Source organism: Scyliorhinus torazame, chromosome 15 (genome assembly GCF_047496885.1).
Source record: "Scyliorhinus torazame isolate Kashiwa2021f chromosome 15, sScyTor2.1, whole genome shotgun sequence".
Classification (NCBI taxonomy): domain Eukaryota; kingdom Metazoa; phylum Chordata; class Chondrichthyes; order Carcharhiniformes; family Scyliorhinidae; genus Scyliorhinus; species Scyliorhinus torazame.
Window position 1 is genome coordinate 84275639 of NC_092721.1, and position 14964 is coordinate 84290602.

General features: G+C 47.5%; 1 protein-coding gene across 1 annotated transcript in view; it reads left to right on the forward strand.

Moving 5' to 3' along the window:
- Nucleotides 1-14183, forward strand: part of LOC140391660 (short transient receptor potential channel 6-like) — a 242855-nt gene extending 228672 nt beyond the window's left edge. Inside the window, exons 11-12 of the mRNA XM_072476370.1 lie at nucleotides 4882-4957; nucleotides 13812-14183. Coding sequence (XP_072332471.1) covers nucleotides 4882-4957; nucleotides 13812-13936 — 201 coding nt within the window. The 3' untranslated portion in view covers nucleotides 13937-14183. The remainder of the gene's footprint in view (nucleotides 1-4881; nucleotides 4958-13811) is intronic.
- The last annotated feature ends 781 nt before the right edge of the window (nucleotides 14184-14964 follow it).

Consider the following 14964-nt stretch of genomic DNA (forward strand, 5'->3'; position numbering starts at 1 on the left):
AAACGTTCTGTACAAAGGGTGGCAGCAGCTGAAAAATTAAATACGTGCTCGTTTAGCGCTCCTTTTGGTCTGATTTTACAGGGAGCGGTAATCTTAGCGGCTGTAGTTCGCATCCAAAGCAGGCGAGCATCTCAAGTGATGTCATTATGATACTGACTTCATTTTAACATCTCATCATCTAACTAATGGCACTTCTGGCTCCCACCAACCACAGTTGGTGCAAGGCTGCCATTTCAAAAGCTATTTAAAGAAATCCTCAGCTGGTCAAGTCTGAGGCTGGGATAGAATGCGGGGAGGGAGGCAGGGGGTTGCATGGGACCCACCAGGGCTACAGAAAGCAGACAGGAATGAGGGTGGTGAGAATCTGTAATTCACTGCCTGAAAAGGTGGAAGAGGCAGGAAGACTCACAACATTTAAGAAGCATTTAGATGAGCACTTAAAATGCCATAGCATACAGGGTTATGGTCAAAATGCTCAAAAATGGGCTTAGAATAGATTGGTGCTTGATGGATGGCACAGACCCATTGGGCCAAAGGGCCTTTACCTGAAGAGTAATACTTAACTCTTTCTTCAACTCCAAAGGACAAAATTTGGGGGCGCGATTCTCGGGCCACGTTTCGCTCAAGCGAGAGTGCCATGAGGGCGGTGAATACTGGGCGATACCAAAAACGTGAACCCGCCGGGTGTCAGTTTGTGATGCAACTGGCTTGCCTCTGTAGGTTGAATCAGGATCTCGCCATAGCGTGACGCGAAGCCAACAATCACCACTGAAGCCCTATCTCCACGCAATTAACGGGAGCCGCCCCATATAAAATGGCCTCAGATTCAGCAGACTCCTCAGCAAGTGGTCACGCTGGCGCCGATTAGTACTCTTTTTTTAAAATGTGAACGTGGTGGAAGGGCTTCTGTGGGGAGCCGAGGAGGTGAGTAACCACCTTCACGCACAGGCTAAGAGCCTGGGAGCACTAGGCTTGCCACCCAAGTGCTCGGCGGGAGGTGAGGGACACCCTCAGCTTTGGTTGGCAGCCATGGGAGGTGGGATCGGCGTTCGGGGGAGGGCAGGAGGCGTGATCGGTGGGGGGGGGGGGGGGGGGGGGGGCTAACCGCACGCGGCTTTGCCATGCCAACCTGGTACTTTCCAGGGCCTCCGTGATTCTCTGCCTCTGATGGGCCGAGGTCCTGACAGAGAGTTACGGGACAATGGGCATGTGGTCAGTCGGAGGAATGGGTCAGTCTGTGCGGCATTAACAACTTATGTTTGACAGGTCCTCCGGGTAGGGCCATGTGGATCCTCACCTCTGCGGCGTGCGCCGACCTCCGCAAAGGTGACCACTCTATCCTCAGACATGCTCCTATAACCTCCAGGGCCCGTCCCTTGAAGGTTGTGAGGATTCTTATGTCTGGTACCCCTCGCCAGTCTGGGCTCTTTCCCGGCGATTGTGGGAGAGCTTCTCTTGTTGTGGTGGCAAGGGGGGGATCTAGAAGAAAGGGTTGGGGGTTGGTGAGGAAAGGGTTGGGGGGATTGAAAGAGGGGGGTGAAGGGAAGGGGGTGAAGTGAGGGTTGGGGGACAAATGGAGGTTTGGAGGGGATGATCGTGTGGGACGGAAAGGTCTGGGGGGCGTTGAAGGGAATGGGGTTAAAGGGAGGGGGTTTGAAGGGAGGGGGGTTGAAGGGAGGGGGTTTGAAGGGAGGGGGGTTGAAGGGAGGGGGTTTGAAGGGAGGGGGTTTGAAGGGAGGGGGTTTGAAGGGAGGGGGTTTGAAGGGAGGGGGTTTGAAGGGAGGGGGTTTGAAGGGAGGGGGTTTGAAGGGAGGGGGTTTGAAGGGAGGGGGTTTGAAGGGAGGGGGTTTGAAGGGAGGGGGTTTGAAGGGAGGGGGTTTGAAGGGAGGGGGTTTGAAGGGAGGGGGTTTGAAGGGAGGGGGTTTGAAGGGAGGGGGTTGAAGGGAGGGGGTTTGAAGGGAGGGGGGTTGAAGGGAGGGGGGTTGAAGGGAGGGGGGTTGAAGGGAGGGGGGTTGAAGGGAGGGGGGTTGAAGGGAGGGGGGTTGAAGGTTGGGGGGTTGAAGGGAGGGGGGTTGAAGGGAGGGGGGTTGAAGGGAGGGGGGTTGAAGGGAGGGGGGTTAAAGGGAGGGGGGTTGAAGGGAGGGGGGTTGAAGGGAGGGGGGTTGAAGGGAGGGGGGTTGAAGGGAGGGGGGTTGAAGGGAGGGGGGTTGAAGGGAGGAGGGTTGAAGGGAGGGGGGTTGAAGGGAAGGGGGTTGAAGGGAAGAGGGTTGAAGGGAAGGGGGTTGAAGGGAAGGGGGTTGAAGGGAAGGGGGTTGAAGGGAGGGGGGTTGAAGGGAGGGGGGTTGAAGGGAGGGGGGTTGAAGGGAGGGGGGTTGAAGGGAGGGGGGGTTGAAGGGAGGGGGGGTTGAAGGGAGGGGGGGTTGAAGGGAGGGGGGTTTGAAGGGAGGGGGGGTTGAAGGGAGGGGGGGTTGAAGGGAGGGGGGGTTGAAGGGAGGGGGGGTTGAAGGGAGGGGGGGTTGAAGGGCGGGGGGTTGAAGGGAGGGGGTTGAAGGGAGGGGGGGTGAAGGGAGGGGGGGTGAAGGGAGGGGGGGTGAAGGGAGGGGGGTGAAGGGAGGGGGTGAAGGGAGGGGGTTGAAGGGAGGGGGGTTGAAGGGAGGGGGGTTGAAGGGAGGGGAGTTGAAGGGAGGGGAGTTGAAGGGAGGGGAGTTGAAGGGAGGGGGGTTGAAGGGAGGGGGGTTGAAGGGAGGGGGGTTGAAGGGAGGGGGGTTGAAGGGAGGGGGGTTGAAGGGAGGGGGGTTGAAGGGAGGGGGGGTTGAAGGGAGGGGGGTTGAAGGGAGGGGGGTTGAAGGGAGGGTTGGTGGGCACATAGAGTTGGAGGGGGATGCTCGCATTGGGGCGGAAAGGTCTGGGGGGGGGGGGTATCAACTCACGTGTGTGGCGTGGTTTGGGTTGTCAATCTTCTTATTACACAGGAGGCCAGTCCTCCTGGTCATGCTTCCTGAACTGAAGGCCACTACCACCTCATCCCAGGCAGCACTGGCAGCCCTGTGGCTCACCCTCCGGGACCCTCTGGGGAACAGATATCCCTTCTGGCCTTGGTCGCATCTAACACTCCTCGGATCTACCCAGCTCGATACACCTCGCGAGATCTCATGAGACATTGCAATGTAAATGGGCGGGAACATTTTATGGCAAATCTGCATTTTACAGAGAAATGGCACGTCTACTGTAATATGTAGTTTCCCAAAGCATGTGAGGCATGGGATCTACCCACTTTGCCTCGGAGACCTTTGGCAAGCGCTTTTCAGTGCTGGGTCAAGCACTGTCAAGGTGCTGTCAGGCACTGCCAGGATATTAGCTTTGCACTGCCAAGGTGCCAAGCTGGCATTATTGCACAGTGGCAGTTGGGCCAAGGGTGCCCTGCGTGGATGTTGGGGAGGGGTGCTGGGGGTGGAGGCACAGTGACCCTCCCATAGTGTGTTGGGGTTGGGGGGGTTCGCAGGGTTATGTCTGGGGCTCCAGAGATGGCTTCCCGATCTCTCGCTACAATGAGGAGTTCCGGCGGGAAGTGCACAAAACAGGGCTATATGTGGCCTCTACCGCGTGTTCCCCTCTGAGTCCCCTATCTAACCAGAGTGCCGTTTTATAGCGATGTGTTTCTCCGCGCTGTGAGTGCTGGGAAACATGCGGCTAAACCCGCTCATTATGAGACTTTATTCCCGTTTAGTTAAACCACGCCTAAGATTTCTGTCATGAAAGGTTGGGAATCTCATTCGCAAACATTAGTATCCACTTAGCAGGTCTCCCCTCTCTATCATCCCTCCCCTGCAGAGAATTCTCCAGCGGAGTTTACAACAGGTCTTGATGAATGGGGACCTGACGAACGGAACCCCTGGGGGCAGGTACAGCCCCAGTGCGGAGAGGGTCATGTCCAGCCAGTATCCTGACCGAATCAGAAGGGCTTCCGTTGGGGAAGTTTTGGGTTGGGGGACGTTGGGAGCTTTCTAGGGTGGAGGAGATTCCTTGGTGGGGAGAGGGTCCAGTTGGGAGGGTGGGGTTCTGTGAGGTGGTTCTGCTTTTATTTTTTATTTTTCTGATTGCGAACGGTGCCCCGTTTATTAAGAGCCAAGGATGCTGGTGGGCTAGCCTCAATCTGAGCTCATCCCACCACCATAACATTGTGGGACCCGCCCCTTCCAGACTTGGTGTTGCAACGAGGCTTCTCCCGAGGTTCACGAGGCTCAAGACATCTTGTGTGATTCAAACGAACCTCGCGAGACGTCGTGATTTGGATCTTTTCCACGCTGGGAGAGTTCCAGATCAGCATATTTAAATGAGCCATTAAGCTAATTTAAATATGCATTTGCTGTTTCTCCCGGTACCTGGGAATTAACAGCCTACCCAGCGTGGACCAGGTGTAACAGAACCCGGGGGTCTCCCAGGCCTTTGGAGACCCCCGGGTGGTCAAGGAAGAGCTGGGTGGCACCCTGGCTCTCCTGGCACCCAGGCACCTTGGTACTGCCAGCCTGTCACCCTGTGTGGGCTAGACCAGGGAGCAACTCCCCAACACCCCTAAAAATGACTAAAGTGTGGTTGAATACCGGTGTGGATCTCGCCCAAAAAGCCAGCGGGAAATACCCCGCCAAACTCACCCAAAATGACACTTAGATATTTTGTGGTTGTACTCTGCCCATGGCTGCTGAAGAAAAACTTTGACTCGTCATTTCTAACCATAAATGCAATATTTAAAATTTAACTTGGGGTATTTGTCTGTTAACTACAATAATGAATTGCCAGATTTTGACACTATATGGTTAGTTTATCATGTACAGTTATGTGGCAGCAGTTTAGTTTAACAGGGTCCTTACATGTCACCTGCAGAAAATAATGAAGCGTCTCATCAAGAGGTATGTGCTGAAAGCACAAATGGACAGGGAAAATGATGAAGTCAATGAAGGTAAGTCAAAGACATGATCATGTAATGGAAAGGGTTGATCAACTCAGAAGACATAAAGATTAAAGATTTCTGCTCACCTTAGCAACACAGCCCTCTCAATGGAAACTGTCATGTTCTAGAAACATTCAGCCCAAAATATTTCACTGTCCTACCACGGCAGCAACAATAATCCATAAGACCATAAGATATAGAAGCGGAATTAGTCCATTCAGCCCATCGAGTCTGCTCCACCATTCAATCATGGCTGATATGTTTCTCATCCCCATTCTCCTGCCTTCTCCCCATAACCCCTGATCCCCTTATGAATCAAGAACCTATCTATCTCGGTCTTAAATTCACTCAGTGACTTGACCTGCACAGCCTTCTGCGGCAATGAGTTCCACAGATTCACCACCCTCTGGTTGAAGAAATTCCTCCTCATCTCTGACATCTGAGGCTGTGCCCTCGGGTTCCAGTTTCTCCTACTCGTGGAAACACACTCTCCATGTCCATTTTACTGTAAGTTTCAATCAGATCCCCCCTCATGCTTCTAAACTCCATCGAGTACAGACCCGTAGCCCTCAACTGCTCCTCATATGACAAGTCCTTGATTCCGGGAATCCTTCTTGTGAACCTCCTCTGGAACTACTCCAAGGCCAGCGCATTCTTCTTTAGATACAGGGCCCAAACTGCTCACAATATTCCAAATAGGATCTGACCAGAGCCTTATACGGTCTTAGCAGTACATCACACCTCTTGTATTCTCGCCTGCTTGAAATAAATGCTAACATTGCATTTGCCTTCCTAACTGCCAACTGAATCTGCATGTTAACCTTAAGAGAATTCTGAAATAGGACTCCTAACACTTTTCCACATTGTATTCCATCTGCCACTTCTTTGCCCACTCTCCCAGCCTGTCCAAGTCCTTCTGCAGCCCTTCTTAAATAAGTCTTACAATTTGTTATTCTGAGTATGTCTCACTTTGGAACTTTTTTGGTTTGGAAAGCTCTTGTTATATTTAAGTTATGAAACATTGCTGAAACATGTCATCTGTCATCTGGTCAAATAATGTATTATTTTGTCATCCAGGATGGCTTAATTTTTCAAAAAGAAAGTAACATGGACAATGGGAAGCAGGATGAAATTCACCTGAGCAAATAATATCACTATGAAATACAAAAATGCATTGTAGTTTACTTTTGTAATTATTTAATGTCTTTGAATAAAGAAAGGAATATCTTCGAACAGACAGTGCCAGCATTACACATTGTCAGATGAAGTGCAGCATGGAGAGATAAGTAGCAAGGCTCCCACTGCTTTGCTCGCGAACAGGACTTTAATATTGTCTAAACCAATTACCTGAGTGATGAAGGCTGCTAGACCGAGTCGATTTTCTCCCCGCTGCATTGAGGCTGCACAAATTCATTTTGTGCATAACCTTTAGAATTAGCAGAGAGCGAGAAAGCTTTCATTTCATTCGCCTCAGCTCAAATTACACAAAGGCCCTGGAAGTGAAAGGATAGTGTGCTATCCCGTTACGTGACCCAGGGCTGAAATTCACCCCCAAGTGGGGTGGGTACGAGGCAGGTGGGCATGAAAGTTCACGCCGCTCACTGACAGGCCAGTTTTCTGACGCTAACCATCTCTTGAGCTACTTTGCCAGAGCTGCAGCAGAAGGGCTACCAAATGGCCTGTAGCCATTTCAGGGCAGGAAATGCCATTTTAGGGCCAATTATGAACAAATGAAAATCGCTTATTGTCACAAGTAGGCTTCAAATGAAGTTACTGTGAAAAGCCCCTAGTCGCCACATTCCAGCGCCTGACTGGGGAGGCTGGTACGGGAATTGAACCGTGCTGCTGGCCTGCCTTGGTCTGCTTTCAAAGCCAGTGATTTAGCCCTGTGCTAAACGGCCCCTAATTAACAAAGGCTGACCAGAATTTTCAAGTCGCCCCCTCAAGGCATCGGGAACAGGCCAGCTGCCTGGTGACAGCCTCTTGGTGGCAGACCTTGGGCCAGTGCTCCAGGCAGGTTTTGAGGCAGTCCCTGCCTCACAGGCTGACCATTCCCTGGGTGAAGAAAGTTCTCCTCATCTCTGTCCTCCCTGCCTCATCGGCCAAAGGCCACCCTTCTCACTCCATGATGGTAGCCTGAAGCTGAGGCCATTTGTTACATTTAAAATGTCAGGTTTCAGAGGGGGAGTTTCAAGGTGGAGGCACCTTCTCTGTCTCTTCGTTGAACTGCAAGCTGCTTCTCCTTCTAAGCTGGAGAACCTGCAATGGTTCAGCACGGTAGCATTGTGGATAGCACAATTGCTTCACAGCTCCAGGGTCCCAGGTTCGATTCCGGCTTGGGTCACTGTCTGTGCGGAGTCTGCACATCCTCCCTGTGTGTGCGTGGGTTTCCTCCGGGTGCTCCGGTTTCCTCCCACAGTCCAAAGATGTGCAGGTTAGGTGAATTGGCCATGATAAATTGCCCTTAGTGTCCAAAATTGCCCATGGTGTTGGGTGGCGTTACTGAGTTATGGGGATGGGGTGGACGTGTTGACCTTGGGTAGGGTGCTCTTTCCAAGAGCCGGTGCAGACTCAATGGGCCGAATGGCCTCCTTCTGCACTGTAAATTCTATGATAATCTATGACTTTTGAGCCTGACAGTATCTTTAACTGGATGACAAATCCAGAATTTTGCCTTAATTGGCCAATTTAGGGAAAATCGCAGATGAGTATTTAATTTCCCCACACAATGTGGGGTTGCGATCCCAATTTGACCCCAACATTGAAACTGCAATATCGGCCAAAATCTAGTATTCCAAAGCCTTAAAATAGTAAGCATTCCATTTCACATCATCGAACACTACGAGGTCAGGTTTTTAAAAATTCATTATGGGATGAGGATGTCACTGGCTAGGCTAGGGATTCGAACCCAGGTCCCCAGATTACCCTGGGTCTCTGGATTACCAGTCCAGTGACGGTACCATTACACCCCCCCCCCCCCACCCCCCCACCCCCCCCCCCCCAAACCCTGTTTATCACAGGTAGAAATCTCTCTTCACTCCACAACAACCCCTTACAGAAAAATAGAAAAAGAGAACAGGAGTAGACCATTCGGCCCTCAAGCCTAATCCCACCTCTCCCCCCCCTCATATCCTTTGATCCCCTACACCCCAAATGCTATTTCTTGAAAACATAGGCTTCAACCACTATCTCTGGTAGCAAATTCCACAGGCTGACCACTCCCTGGGTGAAGAAAGTTCTCCTCATCTCTGTCCTAAATGGTCTACCCCGTATCCTCAGACTGTGACCCCGGGTTCTGGACACCCCCACCATCAGGAACATCCTTCTTGCATCTACCCTGTCTAGTCAGGTTAGAATTTTATAGGTTTCTATGAGATCCCCCCCTCATTCCTCTGAACTCCAGCAGATACAACCCTAACTGACCCAATATCTCCCCATCCGTCAGTCCAGCCACCCCAGGAATCAGTCTAGTAAATGTTCGCCACGCTTCCTCAGATAAGACTGGCATGGACAAGATGGGCCGGATGGCCTCCCTCTGTGCTGTACCTTTTCTATCTTCGTAAGATCAAATCTGCACACAATATTCCAGGTGTGGCCTCACCAAGGCCCTGCATAATTGCAGCAAGACATCCCTGCTCCTGCATCAATCCTCTCACTAAGAAGGCCAACATACCATTTGCCTTCTTTACCGTCTGTTGTACCTGCATGCTTACCTTCAGCGGCTGGTGTACAAGGACAACTCGGTCTCGTTGCTTTGACAAAGAGTCATACAGGCTAGAAATGTTAGCTCCCTTCACTCTCCACAGATGCTGTCAGACCTGCTGAGATTGTCCAGTATTTTCTGATTTTGTTTCAGATTCCAGCATCCACAGTAATTTGCTTTTATTTCATTGCACATTCCCCTCTCCTAATTTATGGCCAGTCAGATAATAACCTGCCTTCCTGTTTTTGCTACCAAAGTGGATAACCTCACATTTATCCAAACGGTACTGCATTTGCCATTCATTTGTGCACTCACTCAACTTTGTCCAAATCACATTGAAGGACCTCTGCATCCTCCTCACAGCTCACCCTCCCATCCAGCTTTGTGTCATCTGCAAATTTGGAGGTATTACATTGAGTACCTTTATCTAAATCATTAACATATATTGTAAATAACTGAGGTCCCGGCACCGATCCCTGTGGTACCCCACTAGTCGCTGCCTGCCATTCGAAACAAGACCCGTTTATTCCTACTCCTAGTTTCCTCTCTACCAACCAGTTTTTATCCATCTTATATAGACTACCTCTAATTCCATGTGCTTTAATTTGACACACAAATCTCTTATGCGGAACTTTGTCGAAAACCTTCTGAAAGTCCAAATAAACCATATCCACTGGCACCCCCTCATCAACTCTGCATTCTTGAAAACTTCCAGTAGATTTGTCAAGCATGATTTTTCTTCCATAAATCCATGCTGACTCTGTCCGATCCTGCCACGTTTTTCCAAGTGAGCTGCGATAAAATCCTTGAGAATGGATTCTTGAATTTTCTCCAAGACCGGCATCAGGTTTACTGGTCTATAATTCAATATTTTCTCTCTACCTCTCTTTCTAAATAATGGGATTATATTAGCTATTTTTCATTTTGTAGGAGTGTATAGAATCTTGGAATATGACCCCCACTATTTCTCGGGCTACTTCCTTAAGTACTCTGGGATGTAAATTATCAGGCCCTGGGGATTTATCAGCCTTCAATCCCATCAAGTTCCCCAACACTATTTCTCTGCTAATACTGATCTCCTTCAGTTCCTCCCTCTCACTAAACCCAGTTTTCCCCAACATATCTGGTATCTTATTTGTGTCCTCCTTTGTGAAGACAGAACCAAAGTATGTATTTAGTTGGTCGGCCATTTCTTTGTTTCCCATTATAAATTTCCATGTTGCTGACTGTAAGGGACCTACATTTGTCTTCACCAATCTTACTCTCGTCACATACCGACAGCAACTTTTACAGTGTTCTCCGCAAGCTTACCCTTGTACTCTATTTTCCCCTTCTTAATCAATCCCTTGGTCCTTCATTGCTGCATCCTGCATCTTTAACATATTGCGCCATCCCAAGGCCCTTCACAGGAGTGTAAAGATACACCTTTTGACACTGGGCCTCATTAAACGATATTTGGAAAGATGACTAAAAGCTTGGTCAAAGTAGTTGGCTTGCAGGAGGGACTTTAAAGAATCATTGCCCAAGACAACAATTTGACTCAATCCCAATGACACTCAGTTACAATGTTTGATATTTTTCCACTTCCCACAATATTTGCATAAACTGAACTGAAGACAGAATTATATTTTCCCATTTGTATTGTTGCTAAAAATGATAAAGTGTGAGAATTTCTCCAGAGCTGCCCTTGTTTTGTTGCCGTAACTCCATCAGAAGGGCACCAGATTGTTTTTTTTTGTTTGTTTGAAAATTTAGAGTATCCAATTACTTTTTTCCAAATAAGGGGCAATTTAGCATGGCCAGTCCACCTATCCTGTACATCTTGGGTTGTGGATTGAGACCCAAGCAGACAGGGGGAGAATGTACAAACTCCACACGACCAGTGACCCAGGGTCAGGATCCAATTTGAATCCTCCGCGCCGTGAGGCAGCAGTGTTAACACCATGATTGTTCATTTAAACCTGCTTTCCACCACACAGAATAAAGTTATCACAGTGGAGAGGGAGAAGATCAAAGGAAATTCCTAGCTGAAGCTTGGGAAGAGAAGTCTATTTGCTGATGCAGATAATCAAAACCATCTATTATTCCCCTGTTATTGTGGTCACGAAGAACATTGGTAAATTGTCAATAGATCTCCCCGTAGGCTTCGTGTAGTACGAGTTCCACTATTAAGTGGGCAGGAGCTCACCCATGGGGGATGAGCAGTGGGAACTTAAAACCTGCTGCTTCAACCTGGACTGGCATTCTGCAGGTCTCCGGGCTTGGACTTCTGTGCTATCAGCCGTGGCAGTGGCCTTTCTTGTTGCTTTAACAAAAGGGTATGGTGCTGAAAGACTGGCCTTGGAGTGATTATTACATTGGCGATGAGGAGTGAGCAAGTTCTTTTCTTCATTATTGAAAACAAGTGGCTGTTCCAGTTGAAAAATAAAATTCCTCTCTTCGGTAAACTTCCTATGATGTCAATGGAGAAGACTGGGCCCAATACACTGATCGCATACGTTACTTCTTCCAGGTTAATCATATTGAGTGAGATGAGAAATCGAAAGTGATCTTATGGCATGCAGGGCCCTGACATTCAGTGAGATAAAAACTCTCACCTATCCAGATACTCTTGATTCGAAGACATTTAACGAGTTAGTAAACTTGGTGAAAAAAACACTATGACCCGGTACTCCAGAGATACAGCTCTAACACGGAAGGGAGAACCCTGGGGATACCAGTCACCGAATTCTTGCAAAAGTTAGCAGGACGTTGTGAATTCAGACAATCTCCAACCAAAATGTTGCGAGACAGATTGGTATGCGGAATAAACAATGTGACAACTCAGAAAGGTTCTTGGCAGAACCCAATCTGGATTTTTTTTTAAACCATCAAAATGACTCTATCACTGGAACATGCAGAAAAAGGGGCTGAGGAGCTACAAGGGACATCAGACAGCAATGTCCTCTGATTAGGGGGGAGGGCCTCGTGTAAAAGTGACCAGTCCTCAACTGAAGGGGCCTGTGTAAATCAGAAGCCTAATAGTCCATTACAAAATTGGAACTCAATTCACGTCATCCAACAGTCAAGGAAATGTCAAGACAGCCCAAGGATGCAAGGAAAACTACTCCAGAAGATTGCAGATGTCAGATGATGGGATTACTGTAAGCACTGCCAAATAGTACAGCAAAGAAGTTGTTACAGGAATAGGCCAAATGTGAGCTACTCAGGGAAGAAGCCAAGGCCAATACTGGCCCTCACCATGCAGGTACACCCACTTCAAGAAACTGGGACAATGCAGCGGGATTCCCCGCTGGGACACTGTCTGTGCGGAGACTGCACGTTCTCCCCATGGCTGCGTGGGTTTCCTCCGGATGCGCCGATTTCCTCCCACAGTCCAAAGACATGGAGGTTAGGTGGATTGGACATGCTAAATTTCCCGTAATTGTCCCAAAAAGGTTCGGAGGGGTGATTGGATTACGGGCATAGTGTGGAAGTGAGGGCTTAAGTGGATCGGTGCAGACTCGATGGGCCGAATGGCCTCCTTCTGCACTGTATGTTCTATATCGTATATGTTCTACGTTCTATGAACTGCAGCATCATCACAACACAGGTTGCCCCAATAATGGTGGAATTGCTGGTAAATGGTCATCCATTGAAAATGAATGTGGACACAGGAGCAGCGTTCTCCGTCATTGAGAAACAGACATATGATGGCCTCCAAACTGCTTTTCAACTCTTGAGCTTAGAAATCACGAAGGCCAGACCAATCACCTACATGGGGAACCATTAGGAATTAATTACACTGTTTCCAGCGGATCAGGTTGAACAGTTTGGAAATCTTCAGGCTGGACGTGGGATGACTGTTTGAAGTCATCAACAAATACACAAGTTTTCTACGAAGGACTTGGGAAAGTAAGAGGAGCGGCACGGTGGCACAGTGGTTAGCACTGCTGCCTCACAGCACCAGGGACCTGGGTACAATTCGAGGCTTGGGTAACCGTGTGGAGTTTGCACATTCGCCCCATGTATACATGTGTTTCCTCCGAATGCTCTGGTTTCCTTCCACAGTCCAAATGATTTGCAGGTCAGGTGGATTGGCCATGCTAAATTACCCCTTAGTGTCCAAAGTTGTGTAGCTTAAGTAGGGTTATGGGGATAGCGGGGGAGTGTGCCAAGGTAGGGTGCTCAATCAGACGCTCGGTGCAGACTCGATGGGCCAAATGGCCTCCTTCTGCACTGCAGGGATTCTAAAAGTCTATAAGGAGCCAAAGCCAAGATTTATGTTGACCCATTATTTTAGAGCATGACTGGTTCCATGTCCCCTATTGGAAAAGGTTGAGACCGAAATTTGTTGTCTGGAAAACCTAGGTATAAAAGGGCTCAGACAATTGACAGAGTAGGCTGCACCTGTCGTCCCCGTCCTTAAACTGGACAAATCAGTCTATTGCTGTGGAGATTATTAGCTAACGGTCAATCGAGTTTCCAAGCTAGACTGCTAGTCCCCAGAGAATCACGGTAGCGGCGTCAGACCCGATCGTGGGTCTGTTGCCCAGTCTCTGCCCCCGCGCCTAGCGCGATTGCGGCACGGCGGCTCGGAGAATCCTGGCCACTATTCCCCATAGCACTAATAACTTGATGAGGACAAAATTTGCCCAAAACAAAATAAATCTATATTGCAAAACTAATGAAAACAAAACACTTCACATCAAGTAGGTTACGAGAAGAAAGCTCCTTTATTCTTGTTGAAATATTTAAGGAAATGGAAGAAAATGTAAACACCAATATTCCCATCAATATCTTTCGGGAAGCGGAATGTTAATAGGTGCTATATTTATATGATTTTATTGCATTTACCATAATAAAAAGGACAAGCTAGTAAAATAATTATAGATTAGTCTAAAGGCTGGGTGAGCAGATTATATATTGTTATGATTAGTATTTTATGTTAGCAGGGTACAGTTAGTTTATTGAACAACTGTTATCAATGTATTGTTCTTAGAACTGGAGTGAATGTTTGTGAATTTTAGTCCTGAACAGAGGTTACTTTTATTCAATATTATATTTATCTTGTCTTCTTATGATCTCGATTCCAAAGCTTCCATTCAAAACCATTTTGGTTGCAAAATTTCTTCTTTATCGGTGTAGTTTGTTCACATTGTTTGCTTCATTATTTTCAAGGTGAACTCAAGGAAATCAAACAAGATATTTCTAGTCTCCGATATGAACTTCTTGAAGAGAAATCACAAAACACAGAAGATCTTGCTGAATTAATCAGAAAACTTGGAGAGAAATTAGGAGCATAATCCAATCAGAAGGGAGTCAATTGCATAGTGTCATTGTATCTTAAACACCTCTTACCAAATCAGTATCTTAATAATGGATTTTGCATGTTTATTACAATAATGCCAAATGTAATTTTAGATACAAACATTCCAATAAGAATTGAGTGCATAATCAAATCAGTAGTCCTACAATCATTTGTATATTATCAGGTATTGTTTTATCTTCTTATCAGGAAATACTGAGGTACATATTATATTAAAATGTTTATAAAACAATGAAAACTTGTGCAAAATATATGTTTTCCTTAAAATGAAGGGATTCTCGTAACAATACTTGAAGTTGCAATGCTTTACACCTTCTCTATGCTAGCTTACACATTGATGAGAAATTTGTATGATGATGTTGCCTTGAACTAAGAAGGGCATTTCTGTAATGTTGGAACTGTTTTGAAACCTAAACTGCTAAGAATGATGCAAAACAACAGATCTAAAGTTCCAGCGCCAACCCTGTTCCATTCACTGATCGGGGATCTATCTCCAGGAAAGGAAATAAGAAATGGGTGAAAACAATACAAGGGCATTTTTCCAATTCAAATTGTTTCCATGTAATAGTCCTCAAAACATTATAAAATAGATTTATGGAGAGCTCAAGTCGTTCAAGGAACTTTTAAAACTCCCCTTTAGATTGGGTGATGCTATATAGCGACCAGTGCAAAGTGATATGAATATCACTCCTAAATATGGTGTAATAGTCCTTGGGGTAGATCTTAATTTAACCATGTAAAATGGGTGATGGTGAGTCAGCAGCTCATTTTACATCTGTGTGACCATCTTTGAACCAAAATCAAGAAGTCATTTCTGAATGTACCTCATAAGATTTTTTACACTGCATTAATAATATGCTGAAAAATAGTTTTAAGTTATGGAGGAGCAGGCTGGCATGTGGCACAGTGGTTAGCACTGGGACAACGACGCTGAGGACTCGGGTTCAAATCCTGGCCCTGGGTCACTGTCTGTCTGGAGTTTGCACATTTTCCCCCGTGTCTGCG